The sequence below is a fragment of the Neopsephotus bourkii genome, unplaced genomic scaffold, assembly GCF_033783945.1.
Source record: "Neopsephotus bourkii isolate Nb327-2 ecotype Australia unplaced genomic scaffold, CSIRO-AGI_Nbou_v1 NB_1820, whole genome shotgun sequence".
Classification (NCBI taxonomy): domain Eukaryota; kingdom Metazoa; phylum Chordata; class Aves; order Psittaciformes; family Psittacidae; genus Neopsephotus; species Neopsephotus bourkii.
Window position 1 is genome coordinate 6,132,503 of NW_026902293.1, and position 22,662 is coordinate 6,155,164.

The window sequence follows — 22,662 nt, forward strand, 5'->3', positions numbered from 1 at the left end:
CTTTCCTGATTAGCAGAGAAGGCAGTGCATTAGCCCATTCAAACTGCACAACTCTCGCATCCCTCTCTCCTCGTCCCCTATGGTGAATTTAAGTTCAGAATGTTTTATATATGGCCATTTGGATAAAATCTGTTATGGCAGCTTCCAGCCAGGTGCAAATTAAAATGCTAGGTTTGATAATTCTTTACTTACTCACAGAGCTTTCAGCCATGCAGTGCTACCTTAATTTTGAACTGGTATTGCAGACTGCTGTAAGTTTGAGGCAAAGTTGTTGATTGCGTATCTCTCTTCTTTCATTTAGAGAAAAATAACAAACTATGTATGAGAATCTCACTTTATGTTTAGCCTGGTTTTTTTCTGTTGGTTTTCCTTTTCAGCCATTGGCAATTGAAATTCTATGGCCCTAAAATGAAGCAAAGAGATTTTCCTTCCTCAAAAAATGCCACTTGCATTGCATTGCACGGACGTGTTTTAGAGTTAGTGCCTGCAGCGTGCATGTGCATTTTTATCCCATCTTATTTTTAAACTGTGCATACCTCTTGTTCACAATCCTATTCCAAAAATACCTGGGGTTATCCTTATCATATTGCCCAGCTAACGGTAAGAAATAGGCTCAAGTGGCTCAGTACGGATTAGATTCACCTCTTATGCAACAGGGTGCAAGATCCAGGGAGAAGCCAGAGACCTGCCTCATGAAGAGCTCTGCCCTCTGCGAGCCAGGGAATCCCTTGGCAATGTCTCTTGCATGTGTCAAAACGCTTCCCAGTGACTTCACTGGAAGAATGCTGCACTGGAAAGGCATTCATTTGTTTCCAAAGGCCAGGATAAACAAGGTCGAGAGGTTTCTGATACTTACATTAAATCACTCAAAGGGTTAATTACAGTTTTTGTAACCATAATTAGTATTTTGTTATTTGTTTCCTTTTAAGCTTACCAGCTCTGGCATACTTGGGAAATAGGACAAGTGCCTACACTTGTTTCTTCCAAATGCAACTGAACAGATCCAGCCCATGGGAAAAGCATCCTTGCCATCTCTCCAGAAGGACATTTTGCCAATTTTCTGGGATTTTCTGCCCCATTCACAAGGTTCGCTGGGCCTTCTGCTGTTTCTACCAGTTGTTTTCCCCTCAGCCTCGTCTTACATCTCTTCGTGTTTTCCACCTTTCCCTCCTTTCTGCCCACATTCCCAAAAATCAAATAGCTTCCTCATCCTGCACCTGCAGATCAGGTTAGATGGATGTTTCTTCAGACACCGTATGTCTGTTCTTGTGTGCTGAGTTGTCTTTCTCCTCAGATGTCTCTGTTCACCTTTGGTTGCCAAGTTCTTGCACCAGATGTTTTGATCATTTACTGACAGCAACTGTGAGTTCAGGTATTTGGTAAACGCAGCCCACAGCAAGGAATGGATTCCACATGTTCACTTGGGAGTCTTCAATCAAAGATATACCCCAGTGCAAAAATATTTCAGGGTCTTCTCATGGCTGCAGTGGCACCATGGGAATTAAATTCATAGCTTATAAATTGTGCTTAGCAGTGAGGAAAACACTGAGCCTAGTTTCTAAGTATTTTATGTAATGATCTGTAGAATCAATAACTGTTTGGTTTCCTGCTCCCACCACAGGCTGGACTCTTGCTGGGTCAGTCCAAAAGGAGATACCATGTGAAATCGTGTGATGGGGCTCTGCAATCAGTTCCTCAGTTGGAGATGTGGAGAGCACCTTGCTCAGCTCTTCATCAGGTTGCATGCAGTTGAGCTCTGTAGTACACTTCCTTGGCAGGTGTTATCACACCTATTTTTTTAGCTAGATAAACCAAAACATTTGTCCCAAATAACTCTATAAATAAAGCTAAAAAAAAATAACCCAGTAGTGTCCCTGCCCATGCAGAAGGGTTGAAAACTTTAAGGTCCCTTCCAACCCAAACTATTCCATGATTCAGTATGGGCAGTCCTTCTCTTGCAGCAACATCAAAACTACCTGTAAAACCTAGGGCATTCAGGGCTCAACTACCCTGTAAGCTCTGGTCAGTAGGAAGCCACAAACTCCTTTTCATAAACAATGGAAAACTCATTCCCAGATGAGAATTCCACATGAGGCATGTCACAGAACAGGGCCCTTCTGAGCCATATTTTTCTGTGTAGAACTAATGAGAGAACCTTTTGTCAACTCTCTGCACAGCGACTCATCCCCAGAGCATCATGTGCCCTGTAAAGATAGGTGTTCAAAGCCTATATTCTTAAAACCTAACCTATAGCACAGCGAATGCCAGCTGGTAACCAGCTCTTGAGTCCCACTTCAGTTTCCACATCCCCCTGCCCCTCAACACGATGAAACACCAAGTGTTTGTTCTAATGTTAAACACCAGCTATGATTTTAAAATACCTTTAGGTCATACCTACAAATAGGAAAACAGTGACTCAGAGCCAGAAGTGCCCCTTCTCATCAGACTCAGAGTATCCCAAGGTGAAATAAAGGGTGGGTTAGATTTGTTATAGCTTTTTTCTCTTTTTTTTGGTCAACTATTCAGTGTTGCTGTTCATTATTTTTTCTATCCTTTTGAAAGCTTTAAAGCCTCCCTGCATAACTGCCTCTGCTCCATTCACTGCTGAGTGGACGGTGCGCTGATCTTTTTCTCGGTGGGTAATGGATTTGGTTTGATTGCTTGACACAGGAACAATAGAGGGATAAACAATTGCATTCGCGCCCGTGCAGCTCCCCATCTGTTGAGCGTGTGCGCCTTCAGAGGGAGCCAGGCAGGGACAGATGAACACGCCAGCCGAGCCTGATGTTAATGACATCAGTCATACAAGCAGAACATGTGGCACAATAAATCAAAACCTAATTGAACTTTTGCTTGATTACATTGCCATCCCACTGCCCGTTTCAAACACGGTGCCGTTTCCTGGGACAATACCCCCGGCCCTGCAGTGGTTTTGCTGCCTATGGGAGGTGACAAGTGATATCAGCTTTTCTTCATTCATTTCTTCCTTGAAACAGTTATGCCTTCCACTCAAACAAAATGCTTCCATGCTCAGGATGTGTATTTGACCAATATTTATTATTTCAAATAAGAAACATTACATGGATAAGACAGTGAGGCACATGTTCGCTGGCACTTTCCATCTGGGACTGTTGGTGGCAGACGTCTATAGGAGAAGACAGCACTAGTTTTTGTGTTAATTACACACACGTGCTAGTAATGAAGGCTATTCATTAGACTGATATAATTTAATATCGTTATTCACACTTGAAAGTATTTCTGCTACATCAGCTGCTGGAGCCCATGAGCCAGTATTTTCTATCCTAGGTGTCCATGGCAGCAGTGAGTCACCAGAATTTGGGGGGGCTGATTGTCATAAATGGGGAAGAGAACAGTTTCTGATGGGAGCATTAAGGAATAAAAAGCTTTGGCAGCAAGACCCTTTATTGAGGTGCATAAATATGGACTTAGGCCCCAGAACCTAAGTCATGTAGGAACCCATCTATGACTAAGCCACCTGCCCTCCCTCTGCAGCCACTGAAGCAGGGATGCATATAGACATATGCATGCCTGCCTGACAAGCCCTTCCTTAGTCAAGTGCATTTGAAATTGCAGATGACTAAAGAAGATCAGGGTTCAGGTGTAAGTCTATGAACTTAAAAGGTAAAACACAAAATGCTTTTCTTAATATGCTCAGAATCAGCTCCTCATTATATGGGAGGAGCAATTTTTACAACAAATGTGTTAAAGTACACAAAGTATTAACCCAGCTTATTTTAAAACTTCTGTCAGTGTTTATTTGCCCATACATTGGCTGCACAGAAGAGACTTTAATTATTAGCCATTTATTGCAGAGGATTCTCCAAATGGGTAAAAGGAGACGTGAAATAAAATGCTCTTATCTGAGTAGATGCTTAAGTAACAGCTAAATTAAATCTTTGCATTAATAGTATTCATAGAAAGGCAGATGGGAGCAGAAAATGTTGCGATGAAGAATATGGAATGAGATGAGATCACAGCATCAGTCTGTCCTTTGTAGATCTGGACAATGATCACAGAGCCAGATTGGATTAGTGAAACCTATTTACCAGAAGTTCAGAGCGGTTGCATGAAGCAGAAAGGCAGTCAGTAGGGAGAGGTGGAAAATGCACCAGATTTACAGCTGCAGCGACGAGAATTTAGAAGTTTTCACCACTGTGATTTCATCCAAATGTGAGTACATCAAAACTGTAAGAACCGCTGCGGGGTTGTCTTTTAGATGGATGGGGTATTTAGCATCAGGAAAATCTCTGAAGTGAGCAGCTTATCTGTTCTGCCGCACTCTGCTCGCAGTCCAGTGCTTGCTGCTTGTTTCTGGAGCTAATCCGTGCAGGTGCTTCGACATTGTGGCTGTGTGAAATCTTTGCGCTGGCAAAATTGGGAGCTCTGGAATCGGTGTTGATATACCTATGAGGTAATTGCTAAAGTGACAGCTTGCAACTGTGTGGCTATTCTGTGTAATAGAAAGGAAAATGAAGTTCTGCTAGCAGTTAGCAGCTCAGATGAAGTGGGTGAACTGCATGAATGTTGAGTTTAAGTCTGCTGGCTCAGTAAGTGGAACATTTCCAAAGCCATGCCCTGGAAATGAATGCATGATTAACATTAATTGCTTGTAATGAAGAGTAAGAACCAGACAAAGCCCAGTCTGCATTTGATTGAACAAATTAGTTTAAACTCAATGGCTGCATATTTCAGCAACAAGAAAGCAGGTAAAAACAGGGAAAACAAATTGTGGGGCCAGGTCAGATCTTTACTTGCAAGCTGCGAGCATGAGCTTTCAGCTGCTTAATTTCAGAACAAAAGTGGAAATGACAACGTGAACCATCACTGTAATTGGTTTCATTGCCTGAAAGCTGGGTCTGTGCGTACAAACATCCTTTTACAGGCAAACCCAGGAGCATCATCTGCAAGGATTCATTCTTCCCTTCCTGCTCCCACTCCCTGCAGAAAATGATGTTTGCGGGGAGAGCACTGTTTGCATTGCTGCCTTTGTATGCCTGCACAAGTGGGTCACTGCTGGCTACCTCCGTGATTCACTCTTCTTTCAATGGCTATTCAAGTAATTGCATGTTTGCTGGTGCTGTGACTTCCCTTTCATGCCTTGCCTTTCTTCAGCCCCTGTAAGCCATTCTCCTTTTGCTCTGGCAGACAACAGGCAGCGAGTTTGGCTGTGGATCATACGTGCTTGGAAAATACGCACATTTATTACCGTTTGCCACATTTATTGTTGTTCCCTGTGCACTGGCCTGGGTACCAGTAACAGCACAAAAGTACTTGCTCCTTTTAGATACCTACATAAACTGTGCTCCTCACACTGCCCAGTAAAATACATAAAACACGAAAGAGACAGGAAGATAATGCTTCGCATCGCTAAACTTCTCTGCACTTGAGTGTTTTGCTTGTGAGCAATTAGTTAAGTCCTCACACAGTGAAATTCCTAAAGTTGATTGCAGCAGCTTCCAAACCAACTTACGACATAGTCCTAGGAAAAAGCCCAGCTTCATGATGCTGGTCTGGTTTTCATCCCCCACTCACCAGGGTTTAAAATATAAAACGTGCCCTGCAGGAGAAGGCAGCGGGTTCCCTGAGGTTATTACACCATGCAAAACAGACCGTAATTGAACTGACAGCTTAGCACGCTCTCAAGCTCTGTGCCAGGAGATAACTTACTTGTGATGAGTTCCATGTGGAAGTACACTGTGCTGCAATGGGCCACTGGCAGGGACCCTGGACAAGATCCATCACCACCCCGTCACTGCCCTCTTTCACTGAGGGCAGAGATAAGCCCAAAACTGTGTTTCTGTCCAGTGGAGACCTAATACTCAGTACTAACAACCTCACTGCAGTATCGAGGGGTGGCTTTTAGGGAAACAGAAGCTGTCTAGGAAGAGTGAGCCCACTGCCAGCTCTGCTTGTACCGAAGCCTGGAAAGCCCAGTCCCTTACTCTCGCCATCAGAGAGGCATTTGGCTGCAGTACAAGCAGCCTTGGATGACCTCCAGCTGCTTCCACAGCTTCAGAATTCATTGCAAATACTCGTACATAGCAGTGATAAGCACTGAAACTCCTGGAGTTGAATGTATGCCAAAAATGTAATGGAAAGCTCACCTGGAGAGTAAGAGTCACCTCTCATCCCGTAACAAACCTTCCTGGCTCTTCAAAGCCTTTGGATTATGCATAGAGCTTGAATAGGAAACCCCCATTCATGTGCCTTGCCCCCGGGGTCAGCCTTTAGAATTGCAGTTAATTCACCCCATTTGGCAGGTTTTTGCTGGCCTGTTTCTGTCACTGGATGCTAAATCCTGTAGCCTGAACACACGAGAAGGTGATAACTTTAAAGAGCAAAGGGTTAGATATGATGAGAGGGAGAGCTGGGGCTATCACAGAGTCTTTCAGGCCAGTTTCAAGTCAAACTGAAACAAGTGTTTGTTAAACACTCTTCACTTTGTCCAGAAAAACCCCTCTCACTCCAACCAGTCACTTCAATGGAGCGAAAAGGATAGGCATCTCCAAAGTTAATGCACACAGTAGTCACGTTTGAAGGTGTCTGGATGGAAAGAGAAGCTCATTTCCTCCTGAAACATTGGCGGGTGGCGGGCCAGATCAAAACTCAGGAAGGAGAAGCATGGTTCCTCCTTGAAGCCTATGGGAGAGCTGCAGAAACTTGGGGAACGCTGTTGCCCTGTGCCCATGTTGCACAGTTGCACAGCTAGAGCATGGTCTCTGAGATAACATTAAAGAGTACTTTCTTTTGGGTTGTCTCAGCTGGAATGCTCCTTAAAACCTTGCTTCTTCCCCCCCCACCCCCCATGCCCCCCAATATATTCTCATGCAGAACTTCTAGAGGGATGTGCAACCTCATCTTGTACATTTCCACTGCACCCTGACCGTGTTCCTGTTCTTCTTTCACAGCATGTAGTCCTGCCCGAAGACGAGCCAAAAGTACGCAGCACATCCTAACAAAGAGTGTAAGAAAAACCTCCTTTTCTCTCCCTCTCTTTTTTTCCATTCTAGTTGACTACACTTACTCTTAAAAATGCCATGGATAGATGGGAAGCACATCTTCCAGGGCAAAGTGTATCAGTGTCTGATGCAGGGAGTGGGGTGGGAAACAGAAAGGGGAGTTTCTGTAAAGCTATAGTTTTTTTACAGAAGCACTTTGAAACTTCAAAAAATATGGTCTTGTTATGCAGAGCCAGTCGAAATGAACACAGCAGCTTATCAACATGGGCTATCTGAGGGAATCACACACTTAATTCTTATCCATAAAGCCTTAATGATAACACCAGAGGGACAGGCAGGGATGAAAAGCAAACAAATCGTATCACTACCTGTATGCGTTAACCAAGGAGTCAGTATCCCATTCCCTGGGGAATGTGGGAGGAAAACACCAAGCAATGAACTGTAACCTCAACTCAAAAAGATAGCTCTGAGAGAGCCACAGGAGGATGCTTGTCCCTTGATCCCGATGTGCTTCCTGCCCTCGACTCACCTCCTGTGCACTGTCACAGAGTGCACAGCTGAAGCTTCATCTGCTCCCTGCAGGTGGTGCTTTCCAAGTCTGGGCACTTTGACACATGGGTCTGAGTTTTCTTGTCTTTAGAGCCAGTTTTCCCTCTTTAAATCCAGTTGAATCATTCACAACCCCTACCATGGTCCTCTCATCGCAGTTCTGATTTACAGGAATGACTAACTGTTTCTCTTGTGCATATCCCAGCACTTCTAACAAGCTTTGAGACTCTTCTGATGAAGCATTTTCTCTCACTACAGACCTGTCTCTTCACTAGCACTGTCAAAATATTCTGCTCCATGGCCTTCTCTTTTTCCATGCCCTATCCCACTTTGAAGCCCCATCCTTATTTGTGAATAGCCTCTTCTTGATATTCCTGATTCCCCGATCTCACCACACTGTGGGTCCCCCCTTGTCATGGTTTAAGTCCAGCTGGTAACTCGGAACCACACAGCCACTCGCTCACTTCCCATCTCCTCTTCCCCTTCTCCCAGAGGGATAGGGAGGAGAATTGAAAGAATGTAACTCCCATGGACTGAGATAAGAGCATCCCGGTAACTAAGGTATAACACAAACCACTGCTGCTACCAATAATAATAATGATAAGGGGGATAACAAGGGAAGAGAATACGGCCACTCACCACCCACCGACTGATACCCAACCCAACCCGAGCAGTGATCTAACTGTTCCTGGTAACTGCTCCCAGTTTATATACTGGACATGACATGCTGTGGTATGGAATACCCCTTTGGCTAGTTTGGGTCAGGTGTCCTGTCTTTGCTTCCTCCCGGCTTCCTCTCCTCCCTGCCAGAGCATGAGACTCAGAAAGTCCTTGGTCAGGGTAAACATTACTGAGCAGTAACTAAAAACATCGGTGTTATCAGCACTGTTCCCAGGCTGGAAGTAAAAAACACAGCACTGCTCCAGCTACTAAGAAGGAGAAAAAATGACTGCTACTGCTGAACCCAGGACACCCCTACTTATCACACCTGTAACTGGAAAGAACCTCACCACACTCAATCCCATCCCCTCACTTGGTTATTTTGGCAGACCACAGGATCCCAGTACTTCACAGGATGCCTGAAGTGGTGCCCAGGAAGGGTCAATGTGTCTGTCATGTCTGGGTAAAAACTCTGTATGTGTGTATTTTCTCAAATTGCAAAAATCTCATTTTTGTCCCATAACTCAGGCTGAGGTTTCAAAATGACCTTTCATTCCAAAGGGGGATGAAAGTCAGGGTGCCAGAGTCCTACTCAAAATAAGCCATTTTGGGATACCCCTTTTTTATTTGTTACGCCTTTGGTATATTTTGTTTTCTATGTAATACAAAAACAGCATAAAAGTCCAATCTAAAAGTGAACTATTCCGACTTAATGGAACAGAATGCTCAGATAATTTATCTTTCTTTTTTTGACAAAATTTATACCTTCCAACAAAGTGACCAGATTTCTAACCAGAATTTATCATAAAACTATTCAGCTGGAAAATTTTGAGCTAGTTCTCATTGAAATCTATGGCACCTGTATGTCAAAATTCCAAAACTCGGCAGATAGAGAGTTGTATTAGCTAAATGGGAACCTCTAATATTTAACTTGGATTGAATCAGCTGCTGTAGCAGCACAGTACTTATAGAGGTCTAAGAAAGTATGATAAGAAAGTCCCTGTTTTGTTGCTGTATTTTTAGAGTTGGTTTTTCTTTTCCCTTTGGGGCTTTCCTGACCCCAATTAAAGATGTCCTTTGATTGGCCTTTAGCTATGATGCAGGCAGCATCATTAGCAGTGGGAGCACCAAGCCTGAAGAATAGTCTGCAGCTCCAGCTGAGAAAACAAGTAAGGCTCTCAAACCAGAGGAGTTGGCACAGCCAGCTCTTTGTGCATTCCCCTTCTTCAGTATATGATGCAGCTGCTTGCAGCTTCTGCACAAGCATTCAAATACATTGCCTGTACTGGAATACACGTGCCTGTGAGGAAGCTGTGATTGCCAACTTCTAGACCCACAGAAAAGTAGCAGAATGATTGGTTTTCACTTTTACATCTGCACCTGCAGTCAGTGCTGTGGAAATGCTCTCAGCTAATGTGAAATCTCCTGGTCTGGTGACTGCGGTGGATGCACAACTTTAATCCTCAGCAAGGGCAAAAATAGCAAGCAAGGTGGACATCTGCCAGACCTTTTTTTTTTGCTGCAGAAATACTCAAGCAGTGCAGCATTAAGTGATTGAACAGTCAAATGACTGACCTTTGGGGGTAACTTTCATCACATTCAAGAACCCATCCCAAAAGCACAGTCAGGAGTATGGAAGGATGAGAGAGAGGGGAAACATCTTTTTTTTCACTGGAGTGTTTCACCAATATGCTTATTTGCAGTTCCTGTTGCCCTATTATGAGTTATTTCAAGTGATAGTAGATCCTTCTCTTCCCTTGCTCTTCTAGCCCCAAAATTCCTCAGGTGGAACTGTCTAGATGCCAGTACCTGGCTACTTTGCATAAAGATGTAAAATCCCTCTGTGCATGCTAGTGCTGCCACATTAAAAATGAGATCAGCATTAGACCATCAAAAAAGGCTTAACTGCAAATCTGGAGTTTCCTCCACTAACAAGCACCTCATTGTTCAGCCTTTCAGCTTCAAAGCTTTATTCTAAGCCAGATGTTTAATTGTCACCTTTTCTGGTTGGTTGTTGGTTTGGCAGCGGGATTTTGGGTCTAGGAGCAGCATTGTTGGAACAGCCTCTGCGCTGCTCTGCAACCTTCCTCTGTCCTCCGTGCCCCCTGCTTAACACAGCTAATTCCAGCAGCAGGTATGCCAGGCCTGAGTGCTCTCACATGCATGTAAAGTCCACAAAAGAGACTTTGGTAAGCTGAGAATTCAGAGTTGGTGTCCTGCAAACAAACTGAGCAGGTCAAGGGACATACAGGTTCTCAAACCAGTAGCTCTTTAGAGAGCAGTATACTAATTCTACATAGTTTGGCTGGCTCTGCCATTCACACAGGTTTTAATTCTCTGGTATGTCTAGAAAAGAAAAGTGACTTGCAGCTGATCCTTCTGCCTTACCCCAGGTACCCTAGAGAAATGTCAGCTCCAGTTTAGATCAAAACTGTGCTACAGCAGGTTTAGTTTCCTGACCTAGATAAGTCTTCACATATTACAGTAATGGGTGAGGTAGCCAAAGTCACGGTGAAATCTTGAATTAGGAGATAAGGAACTCTAAAAGTGTTTTTAGAGTTTTAGAGCTACAGCCAAATGCTGCAAACTACGATGTTCATGCAAGATATGCTATAGAGATTGTGCTGTTGCCTCCAGCTGTAATGGAAGATGGCACTATAGCTTACATACACAGATTCTGCTTTTTGCCTTTTTGGCATTACTTACACGACATGTAAAAAGGAATCTTGGTAACAGAAAATGTGTCTAAGTAATTCATGTTATTAATGCAGTTAAAAATCCTGCTTCCTTTTCCCAAAGACTTTAATCTTCTTGAGAAAACTGTTTCTGGATCATCCTGGGTAACAGTCCTGATGGATCCACTTGCTCTTGGATCCACTTGTTCCTGTTTTTTTTTTAACTCACATTAGCCTTGGTGCCCAGAGTTGCCTGTGGCAGCACAGTGGGTGCCATGGCTTAGTCATGATCGAAGTAGAAAAGAACTTAGTGTTGTTCACATTTGTTTTCAGGGCTCTGTTCGAAATACAGGGGGGTAACGTTCAAAGATGCAGCTCTCAGTGAGTTGTGTTTGTGCAAGCTAATGTCTGTGAACATTAACCTCTGGGAGCACAATTATTCATTGCTTTGTACCCTCTGTAATCATTACCAGGTACAAAATGTAAGTAAGTCCAAAAGATGGGAAAGGCCATGAAAAAATAGCATTTGTAATTCACATTTAACTGATTGCCCAAGACATGACGCAATAAGAAATTCAATTTGAGCTGTCTCAAAGGCATATTGATCTTGAAAAGAACCACATTTCTCCTGAGGAGAATACAGAAAGCTGCACCAAAGTAGTGGGTTCCAGAGAGACCCCACGTGGCTTTCCCATACTTTTATACATCTCGTGCACAGAGGCAGGAGCTAAACAAAACAAACACCACAAATCCCACACAACAAACTCCCTTCAGATGACGGGAAAGCAGTGGGAAGAGCAAACACTATGCTGCTCCCCACTGACCACCCCGTCTCCAAGGCCATGTATAACAGGATGGCTTTTCCTTTTGCTGTAGGTGGTAGCCATATCCAACCACCGGCCCCACAGGACCGAGAAGCTGCATCCTCACCAGGGTGACCTCCTCCAGGTGCTGTACAACGGAGACGAGGTGCAGGGCTTGGGCTGCCTGCAGAGCGGGCAGCAGGGACCCTGCCCTGCCAAAGGTGCTGCCCAGCACGGTGAGTCTGCACAATGGCTTTATTCCTCTGTGGCTTATGGAACATTGTTAGATACTGCAGTCTGCCAGTTTGCAGGCAGTTTGTTATGGATCTGAAGGATACGTTCATGCTTAAAATATCCGGTGGAACTAATGAGAAAACAGCCATGGCATTGCTTAGCTCTTGCTTTATTCAAAGTCATAAACTCACTATTCAGAGTCATAAACTTGCTTTATTCAGAGTCATGAGCACTCCCTTTCCAAAGGCTGATGATATTTTAGGCATGATATTTTGTGAATTACTGAGTTTGCCTGAGTCATCTTACTATATAAGATCCCAGTTCAGTTGCTTGGAACTTGCCAGAACACAACAATTTGGGATGAACTTTTAGATTCTGTATGTCAGCCACAGGATGGATTTTGTTTTTTCTGACAAAACTTGTTCAACATATTTGTGAGAACTAGTGAAGGGAAAAGAGAGGTTGCCAAAGCAAAACCAAGGAAATGAGTAAACATAGACTAGTTATTCAGCTCCTTCATCGCTGATGTTTGGAAGGTTGAAGCTGGAGCAGGGCCATGCAGTTTGGCAAGGGGTGGCCTTTTAGTCAAAAGCTCATCTTCTGCTCTCCCTTGAAAAACAACCCAGATGCAGTCAAGTCATAAGCCTTTGAAAAAATCCAGTATGGCACGTGTTTGGTGGAGACATTGGGCATTTAGCTGTGCAAAGGTGCTAAATCCGTGAAGTAGATACTATCGTGAAGGTGCATGTTCTTCACACCCCCAGTCTGCAGCTGCAGTGCGCATTAGCCGTGCCATTAGGAACACAGCGCAGACAAGAGTGGGGCCTGGGAAACTGGGAAGGAAGAAACTGACCTTGGGACGATAGGGAGAGATCTCAAACCAGGACCAGAGCCAAGCTATGGCTGAACAAAGAACTGGGGCTTCAGGGCTGGAGCAGAGAGAGGAGGAGGAGTTGCTGGAACCGGCTGCAGGGCAAAGGATGGCAGAGAGCCAGTGGGGAGAAAGAAGGGACTGCTGGTCTCTGCTGTTAGGGGAATTGAGATAAAGGATGACAGAGAGGCGCGAGTGGGAGAAAAGGTGGAGGAATCCAGAAAGAAGAGCAGAAAATGAAGAAACAGTTCTCATAGGGGTGAAAAGGAAGTGAGTGGGCAAAGAAACTGGAATGCTGTATAGGAAAGAGTGAAAAACTGGGTTTAAGTTAGAACAAAAGAGAGACAAAATGGACTGGCTGAGGAGTGGAAGAGGGAGCGAGGAGAGCAGGACAAGGCAAACTCACCAGGATCATCTGGACAAGACACAAGAGCTCCTGCAGGGCTGCCTGAGCTTGTGCAGCATGGCGAGGCTGTTTGTCAGACCTCTGTTCCCCCCATTATAGGCGATGCTCAGGGACCAATGCAAGACACCTCCTGCAACAGCCCCCTAAGTTCTGTCCATCCCTGCCACCAGACTCCTCAGCGATGCTCATCACCTCACACAGCTGACGCATTCCCCTTTTCTGGGTGCCTGCTTCACAGCTCTGGCTGCAACACCTGGGAATGCTCAGTTGCTGCTGCACTAAAATCTGCTTTGGCTCTGAACAGTGCTGTGTCCTGCTCAAGTCTCTGAAAAACTGGATCCCAGGACCTTCTAATCTTGTACTCAGCACCGACCTCTGCTTTCCCAATGTGACTCCTTGTCGCCTCCCCCAGGAGGTGATGAAGCTGGTCCATGCAGATGATGACCATGGTGATCAGCAACACAGAGGAGCCTGTGAACAGTTCTTCCCTCAGGGGATTCAGTGGGGGGGAAAGCAAGTACAGGACTGCACTGATGAGCTGCTTTCTGAGTGAACACTGTCTGCGTGAGTGAAGCAGAAAGTCTGTGGAAAAACGGTTGCTGATCACACATTAGAGACTGAGTCTGTGTCTAGGTCCTTTGGGGGATAAAATCACTTTGATCCAGTCCTGGTGTCCCATAACTTTTGAGTGACAGATTTGGCATTTTAAGGGAAGGAAGGTTGAAGTGTTGGTGAATCTTTGTGTGAAGACCAAATAGCTCTTTGTTATAGTGTGCTGCAGTGTCCTGTTTCTGTACTAACTGTACTAATAACACCTACACAGAGAATAGGGTACCATGAGAGAGTCCAGAAAGGTTTCTCCAACAGTTTCTCAACAGCTGGAGAGCCAGCATTATGTGATATGAAGTGAGGTAAACATATAGATATGTATCATCTATTTTCATTAATCTCTCTACAAATGTTACCTTCATGTCAATTTTACCCTTCAAAAATATCCTTCAACTTTCTTACTGGAAATAGTTGTGTCTATAGAGTTTTCCATGTTTGCTCCATAAATAAGTACTGCTGATTATGAAAGGGACTTCAGATTTGGTAAAGCACAAGTTGAAATCTGAACAGTTCAATTTCCAGAGTAAGGGGAAAATGTGTAAACAAGAGCAGAGGTAAGACCATCAGCACACCTATTGCCAGCATCAGAAACCCTACGCACATATTGAAGCATCATAGCATGGCTTGGGTTGGAAGGGACCTTAAAGATCATCTAGTTCCAACCCCTGCCATGGGCAGGAACATCTTTGACTAGACCAGGTCGCTCAAAGCCCCATCCAGCCTGGCTGTGAAGGAAGCAAGCGTAGCGGGAGGCCACAAGAAGAAACTCCTGATTGCACTGAAAGCTGTGCTTTGTTACACAGGATGGACAGATCAAAACAAACCAAAACAAACCAAAGCAAAATAAAATTGCACTTCTCCAGGACAGAAGTACTCAGCTTTGTACCAAGTTCTTGTATAAGCGCTCATTTTGGAAACATAGGGCAAGTCAGAACAGCTGATGAGAAGCAACTGGAAGCAGAATTCACACCACACTCCACCACCACTATCCTGAGGGGACCACTTATAAAGCTGAAGCTACAAGGACCTACATTTGTTTGGATATTCTGCTACAAGTTTGCTAGAACATGTTCAGTATCTGTCAAGCAGAGGGGCAGCTGAAGGGAAAAATCAGGCAATACAAGGGCAAACAAAACAAAAGCAAATCAAATAAGAAAGGGGGGGAAAGAATATGGACATCAGTGGCTGGACAGGCTCCAAGCAGTGATGCCTGGAGCCACTTGCTGAATACTGTTAGTACCTAATATGCAAGATGACAGGAGGTAATAGAATTAAACTCTGACATGAGGGATACAGCTAAGTATCTAATAGAATTACTGGCTGGGGCAGGGAGCAGGAAGAGAGAGGCTGGTGAGGATATTTGTTACAGTCAAATATTGCCCCCAGAAGGAGAAGACATTTCTGATCACTATCTCATGCCAAGACAGCACTATAAGCAGTGCCGTGGCTATTTCTGATGTTTGCTGTCATTATATATATTCCATTCGTTACAGCAGTTGTAAATCATATTCTTGAAGACTTGATGAATCTTGGTGTTCCTGCATATACTTCTCTTGCTCTTCACTTACCTGAATATCCTTTTAAGGAACAGCAGACACCGAAAGCAGCCAGGAACAGAAATAAATGAATAAATATATAAATAAGATACCTCCATGATCTGACATCCAAACAGGAGGATTTGCCTCCATAAAAATCTGGCATCCCTCCCTCATTTATTTCCTCAGCACAACTAGCAGGAATGTCAGGAGATGATCATGATAAAGAAACTTCCACACTTTTGGCTATAATCAAGTCTGGTTGGAGTCTAACCTGAATCTAGGCTCTGTTCATGGAAAGAGGCTTTTAATGCAAGCTGTGCCAATTGGATAATTGCCGATAATGCCACATTCCTTATCCTTTGCAGTGGGAGTTACTGAACGAGAATCATCCAAGTCCTGTAATCACCCATTGGATGGAAAATCTTTGGTAAGTAAATACAGCAAGGCCAATTACCACTGTCTGATGCATCTTAAAACCTGTCAGCGTGTCCCACATTAATCATGTCAGCATGTCAGTCTCTCATAGAACGTGCACATTTTGCAGTCTTTGTTAAGGCCTTGAGACATGATTTATGCCAGAGGATCGATCCTTAGCTAGGAGAGGAGACTGGCATAGGACAAGTGCCCTCAAGGAAGGGTGGTGGGATGGAAACAGGTAGGCTCAGCCACCCACCATACCTGGGAGGAATTATCCTCTTGTTTCTCAGGGAATTTCACAAATTGGGGAAAATAAATCATTTCTAAAGTGGAACAAGCATCAGATAATTATATTCTTAGAATGCCAGCCTGACATGGTAATCAGATCAATGGAAAATGCTGATGAAGATTTAATGGGAAAATCATTAAACAAAACCCCAAAATTTGTTCTGTATTGGAAAGACAAAATGCTCTGGTTAAAAATGACTCAGCTTTACTAAAACATTTTCCTTCCCTTCTTTTTCTTAAAAAAAAAAAAAAAACAACCAAAACCCCCTTTACATTTTATAAAAACTAGATTTTCAAACAGAAAATACTCCTTTGAAAAGTTTCCAACAAACACCAGACCATGCTATAGAAACCTGATGGCTTAAAATGCTCTTCTGGATGGCTACAACACACTTGCTAGCTGGTAGCTGGGATGCACTGAATAAAAATTACTGTACAATGTTGAAGGATGGTCACAATTAATGATATTCAGTGTAATGAAAGTAATTGCACTTACCAAAAATTAACCCAGTTAAATTTCAAAGTATGCTTTCAAAAGTGATTTCAAACATTTCTGTAAGTCTTAAGATACTTGCAGAGCTCACCAAAACATACCCAGTCTCGGATTAATCCCAGGGGAAATAGCCCTAGACAACGTAAGACCAATTACACTAGTGACAATAATATAAAGATGGGTTTCAGTACTGACAGTTAAATCAGTGTGGTTATTGCCTGAAATGATGAGAGTGCATACAATTTCTGGCAACCCACGCTTTAGCTTGCCATCTTGGAGGCTATGCCAGTCTCATGGTCAAATGGTCAAATGAGACAAGAGGAAGGTGATGATCAGGCACTTGCGTGGCTATGGCAGAACTGGACAGGAACCAGGGACCCCCATGCCACTAAGCAGCACACAGAAGAACAGGGAAACATTTCTAAACACCCAAGGGAACAGTGATGTCTGGGACAGCTGGTCCCCAGGCAGCCACAGAGAGAGCTGCAAGAGGTGGGCTGCCCAGTCTGCTCAAAGCCTTGACTCTTCAGGAAGCTAGGCGTGAAACCTAAGGACCAGAAAGTTCTGCGAGCCTCCCTCCTTCGATGGGAGGTGTAATTCTTGCTCATACAAGCCCTGTGTTGAGTTCGGCAAGAACATTCATGTGAGTCATCAGTACTTGTGTGGGTAAGATTTGGGCAGTCAAATCCTTAACCTGCTTTCTCTTGTAGAAGATTCATAGTATGTATTGATTTTCCTAAAACAGCCTCTTTCCTCAGACAAACCTGTGCTCCCTGCTTACCAGTAGCACTTCCTAATGACGTGCTTTTTCCTCCTGTAGATTCCACCATCGCCAGTTGCCCACATCACTGTGAAAGCGGTGGCTGTCACAGATTCACCCACAGGCAACAGCACTTCCATGGAACAGTAAGTCCTTTCCCACCTTCTAGCCAAGCCTGGGGGGCTGCACGAGGTGTGATGCCAGGCAGGGAGGGCATAGGGCACCTCTGCCACAGGTCACCTGCTCACCAGAGACACAGAGAGGTGCTTGTCTGCAGATCTGTGAATCAGAGCCGTAAAACCTCAGTGATTTACAGTAAAGCCATGCTGCTTACTTCCCAAAAGTAGGGAGAGATTAGCTAAAGGATATGATTATTATATTGTCAGCCACAGCCATTTTTACAGTTGCCCCAGTGCCAGTTACAGCTCTGTTTTATTACTAGGAAAAAAGCATCTGAATTCAAAATTTAAGTATTTTCCCCCTAAGAAGTCTATAATATTTGCCCTAAAGCAGCTTAAAAAATGTAATCGATTTTTAAACAAAGTACAATTTAGGAACAAGTTGACCATAGAACAAACACACACATCACTAGGCAGTTAACCCAGACACACATCAGGGTGATACTTGAGATCCCACCATTGCTGTCTGAGGGAGAGTAACAAGCTCATTGTCATAGTGTCCTCATACTCCACACACAGACATAAATACCCCTCAGCCAGTGTAAGCCAGCTAAGCCCCCTCGGGTTTTCCATGCCCGGCTGCCATAAGCCAGGATGAAGGGCCATGGAGATGAATGCTTTACTTGTCTGTGCTTTATTTGCTAGTCACCGGCAGCACTGGAGGAAGGCAGCAGAGTACGACCTGACCCTGCCCCCAGGAGCAGAAGCTTCCCTACCACTGACAGGAGGCAACCTGTGCGGGACGCCCAGCCTCCTGAGGAAGATGTGGATGAAGCACAAGAAGAAGTCAGAGTACCTAGGGGCAACAAACAGTGCCTTTGAGGCAGACTGACAAGGCTCAGCATCACTTGGAAGGACAGAAGGTCCTTTAGCCAAGGACAAGGTGCTCTAAGATCAATGAAGGAACAGACACAGCACAACTCATCCAAGAAAACTATATCCTTTTTGTTACTTGATGCCATTGCCTCATAACAGTGGGAGGAAGTCCAACTAAGGTAAAAATGATGAACATGATGCAACTCACTGGCCTTTCTTTGTTGCAATATACTAAAATCACAAATATCCCGCTAGATTTACATCTTGACTCAATGATGCTGAAACTACTCCCAGCCCATTCACCATTTTACATATCCTTTCTGAATCAGCTTGGACTTGCAACAGGAAAAGCCTACCAATAGGTTTGTGTATTCCTGCAATGCAACAGATTGATTATGGAGTGCCATTGAATACCCTCAGTCTGCTCGCTGTGTAGCACTTCTTGTCCTCTTCCCCCTCTCATATCATGAGATAAAACCCACATCTTATGATACGCTTGGTTGAATGACATACACTAAACGTATTTCTTTTTTCTACAGTGTTGATGTTTCACGACAGGAGTAAAAGATGCAAAAATTGTAACAGAAAGTGTCAGAACGCAGCAAGTTTGCAAACACACATTTACCAAACTTTGCTATGTGACAGGTGATCGGTGTTTCAAAGTGTCCTGACAGATCAAACTGTGAGCAATTGGATAACCTCGAGATACTGTCTTCCACAGAACCTGCTTACATGTTAAGTGGTAGTCAGAAACTTACTCTCTACCTATGTGGTACAGGAATTTCACTAAGTGCGCAACATACTAGGAGGAAAGAAAATATGCAAATGGTGCAACTAGGTGACTGAAAGTGAGATATTTGCATATAGAAGACCAGTGCTTATGGATAGATGGAATTCATGGAATTTGCTGTAAAATCTTTCTCAACTTCTTTTTTTTAAGTTTAGAAATTGCAGGTCATGGCCCATTGGGATTTTCTCTTACAACAGAAAAAGTTTCACAGGAAAGATTTCATTGTCATTACGGACAATATTTTGTCAGTCATGAACAGTACTTGCCTCGCCTGAGTACTCCTCTCATTATTAAGGAAGGCTGTGGCTTGCCTAAATACAGACTTTAAATATAAAACTGAAGGAGGCATTTCTCCTGTTGCTCACGATAATGATGATCTTTTGTAATGTAACTGCCAGTACACCAAAGTATAAATGAAAAATGAAAAAAGTCTTCCTCTATAAGAGAAGCACAGGAGCAAAGCTCCCATCTGAAACTTGCTTGCCTGCAGCCAGCATAGTAAAATGGTTTGGAAGGGACCTTGAAGATCACCCAGTTCCAACTGGGCTGCTATGAACAGGGACACCTTTCACTACACCAGGTTGCGCCAAGCCCCATCCAACCTGGCCTTGAACACTGCCAGGGATGGGGCTGCCGCAGCTTCTCTGGGCACCCTGTGCCAGTGCCTCACCACCCGCACAGTCACAGTCTTCTCCTTCAGAGGTGCTCAAACAGCTCACAGAGGACAGCCTTGCAGCTAGAAATCCCAGTCTCTCCCCTCCTGCTTACCAAATGCAGAAATCCTTCTCCGCCGCAGCAGCCTGACAGAGGGATGATCTGCTCTCCTGCTTTCCTTTCATCCTTCTGGGAAAGGAGAACACAGCTCCTCGTTACCCACATGCTAAAAGCCCCCAGCTGCTGGCAAGGCAGGGAGAAGAGGCAATGGTGACCCTGCACTGACCATGTCAGCATGCAAGAGCAGTGCTGACTCCTGCTGAAGGCTGCACACATGAACATCACCAGAACAGTTTTCTCCCAGGGGTATACCCCACCCTTAAATCAGAGCCTGACACGCTGGCCCTGGGTAATAGTACAGACACTGTGGCCTTGCCAACATCAGGTCCTCCATGACTGAACCAAACTGGAGCCATGGCCAAGACTTCCCTGAAATGTCTATTATAAATCTCACCAGCCACACAACACCCTCTCCCCAGCCCCAATAAATTCTTCCAGAAGCCTTGGCCTTTAGGTTCATGCTATTTTTATGCATATCGATAAACCCAATAAATTCAGTGGAACTACTTCCTTGCACAGAAATGCATGCGCGCACATGAGGAGTAGGGAGGATAGTAATTGCCAGTTCCTTTTTTTGGTCTAATTCCCTAAACAAATGAAAAATAAATAAGACAGGCAGACACTGGGAAAAGTCTATTTGCTGAATTAGGGGTAATTAAGAAAGCGACCATTTGCGCTACTTGCCCTTATAGCTAATGTGACCTATAGAGCACCCAACACACAGTCCAGGGCAGCAAGAGTTTTGTCTGTTGAGAAAGCTGTATCATAGTATTTCATTTGTTAATTACTAGTTTTAAGCAGTAGGAGGATGGAGGCAAAGAGAAGATGATTCATGTTTCTACCTAATAATTGCTGTATCTTGAAATGTGTATTTATGGTTTTCTTATTTATTTAATTTATACTTTGGATCTACAAGAGGAGAGATTTACATGAAGCATATTTAGTTTCTCTGTATTCCAGGAACCGCTGTGGAGATTTCTTGTACTGTAGTAGATACTTGTTTTATTGATTTGACTAAAATATGTCCTATTCATAAAAAAAATAAATAAAAGAAACAAGTAGCATGTGGTAACATATGGGTCTTGGTGATTTAAAAGGTTTTGGGAAGCATTTAGTGGAAATTGAAGGGCAGGTTTATGGTACTGAAGAATGTGAACACCTTATAGCAAAGAAACCAAATTTTGCTCCCCACAGAAAAGCCTGGAAATGTATGTTTGTGTGTGGCTTCAGTATTTTATGTGTGGTGGAATATTGTTATCAGATACTCAGAGAAAAGGCCCAGTACTGCCAAGCAGTTAGACATCAGATACGCACCTACACACAAGGCTTCAAGTGGGCACAACATTTAGTCTCCCTCTGGCCCTGGGAGATAAGCAGTGTCACCGCTCTCCCATCAAATAAGAGAACCAAGACAGAGGGGGTAGTTAAGGCCCTAGTAGAGAATAAGACCAAGCGCTGCCCATCTTCTGACCCACCAGTTGTCAACAAAGTCACTTGTCGCCAACACAACACCATCTTTGGAGATCCTATGCTGAATGACAGCCCAAGGTGAGGTGGGTGACACAGGGACACAGGAGCCCAAGCTAGGGGAACTGGCTCAGGAATGCAAGGGTAAAGACTTTAAGACACAAGGGAAGAAAACATATGGTGTTGGCCACCAACCCGGCCCTTGGAAGGCCTATCTGCTAAGAATGACTTGTCCCCTCTGCACTGCCTGTATCCCGTGCAGCTCCTGTGGAATGGTGCCACGTTTCTGGTCCTGCCATTGCAGAGAGTGTCTACATTTAACACGAGCAAACAGGGAGTGTCCTCGCAGTGTCTCCACCGCAGGGCTCGGCACAGGACATGGGGTAACCGCCTGGCCAATGCTGGGCCCCCCTCTGCGAATACCCAACGTTTAGTACCAGCATGAGTATGGAGGAGGATGCGGATACTCAATCCATTTCCCAGATGAAACTGTACAGAGAGCAGTGTTGGACTGACTCCAACGCACCGTCAGAAACATGTGAAATGGTGTTTAACAAAATTAGTGAATGTACCATTTTCCGTCAAAGACAGAAAAGTTGCTAACGGTGCGGCTGAAAACATCGCCTCTGGCACTGCCTGGCACATGGGTGTTGTCATACTTGATAACGTCTGTGAGCACATGCACTCTTCAGACTTATTTAATGCCATTTCATAACTTCGGGTTCTCTGGAACTGGAGACTAACTGAGGCCCTGACCTGACTGCAAAGCACTGCATGATGACAGCCCATCACACGTACAGTAATTTGTATATTTCATTTCCAAAAAAGGGATTCCAATTTCTTCTCACCATTTCAAAAACATCTTTGCGATAGAGCTACTCACTAAAATATCCGTCATTACTTTGCATACCACTTTATTTAAATAAACTGTACTGATTTAAAGCTAGGCTACTATGTAAAGTAATTCCTACTGGTGCATGAACAGAGAAATCTCAGCTATGCTTCACCTGCCTTTTTTCCCCTTTTGCATTCACTTTACAGATCCTGCAGCAAACAGGTTTGCCAGAAGAGCTGATCAAGGACACGTCAGCATTCGGGGGAACACCATACACTTTTCACAGTAAGTATTTTTAGCACAACCATTGGCATCTGCAGGATAATTTCACATCTGAGTTTCCCTGCCCGAAAAGTTGCAATATGAGGACTTGCACAGACAAACAAAACCGAACCAACTCAGATTTGTCAGATGAAGCCTCTTCTCAGAAAGTCCCATGCACACCCTACAAACAATGCAGATGTCAAATAGCCATAAATATGAGATTTTGAAAATCTCAGCATGAACACCATAGGTTG

General features: G+C 44.1%; 1 protein-coding gene across 1 annotated transcript; it reads left to right on the forward strand.

The window, feature by feature from the left end:
- Positions 1 to 1,958: 1,958 nt before the first annotated feature.
- Positions 1,959 to 20,916, forward strand: VXN (vexin). The gene is made up of 6 exons (XM_061342837.1): positions 1,959 to 4,191; positions 6,930 to 6,985; positions 11,741 to 11,903; positions 15,691 to 15,752; positions 17,344 to 17,429; positions 18,108 to 20,916. Exons 1-6 carry the CDS (start codon positions 4,125 to 4,127, stop codon positions 18,292 to 18,294), a joined length of 621 nt encoding a protein of 206 aa, XP_061198821.1. The 5' UTR covers positions 1,959 to 4,124; the 3' UTR covers positions 18,295 to 20,916.
- Positions 20,917 to 22,662: the final 1,746 nt, after the last annotated feature.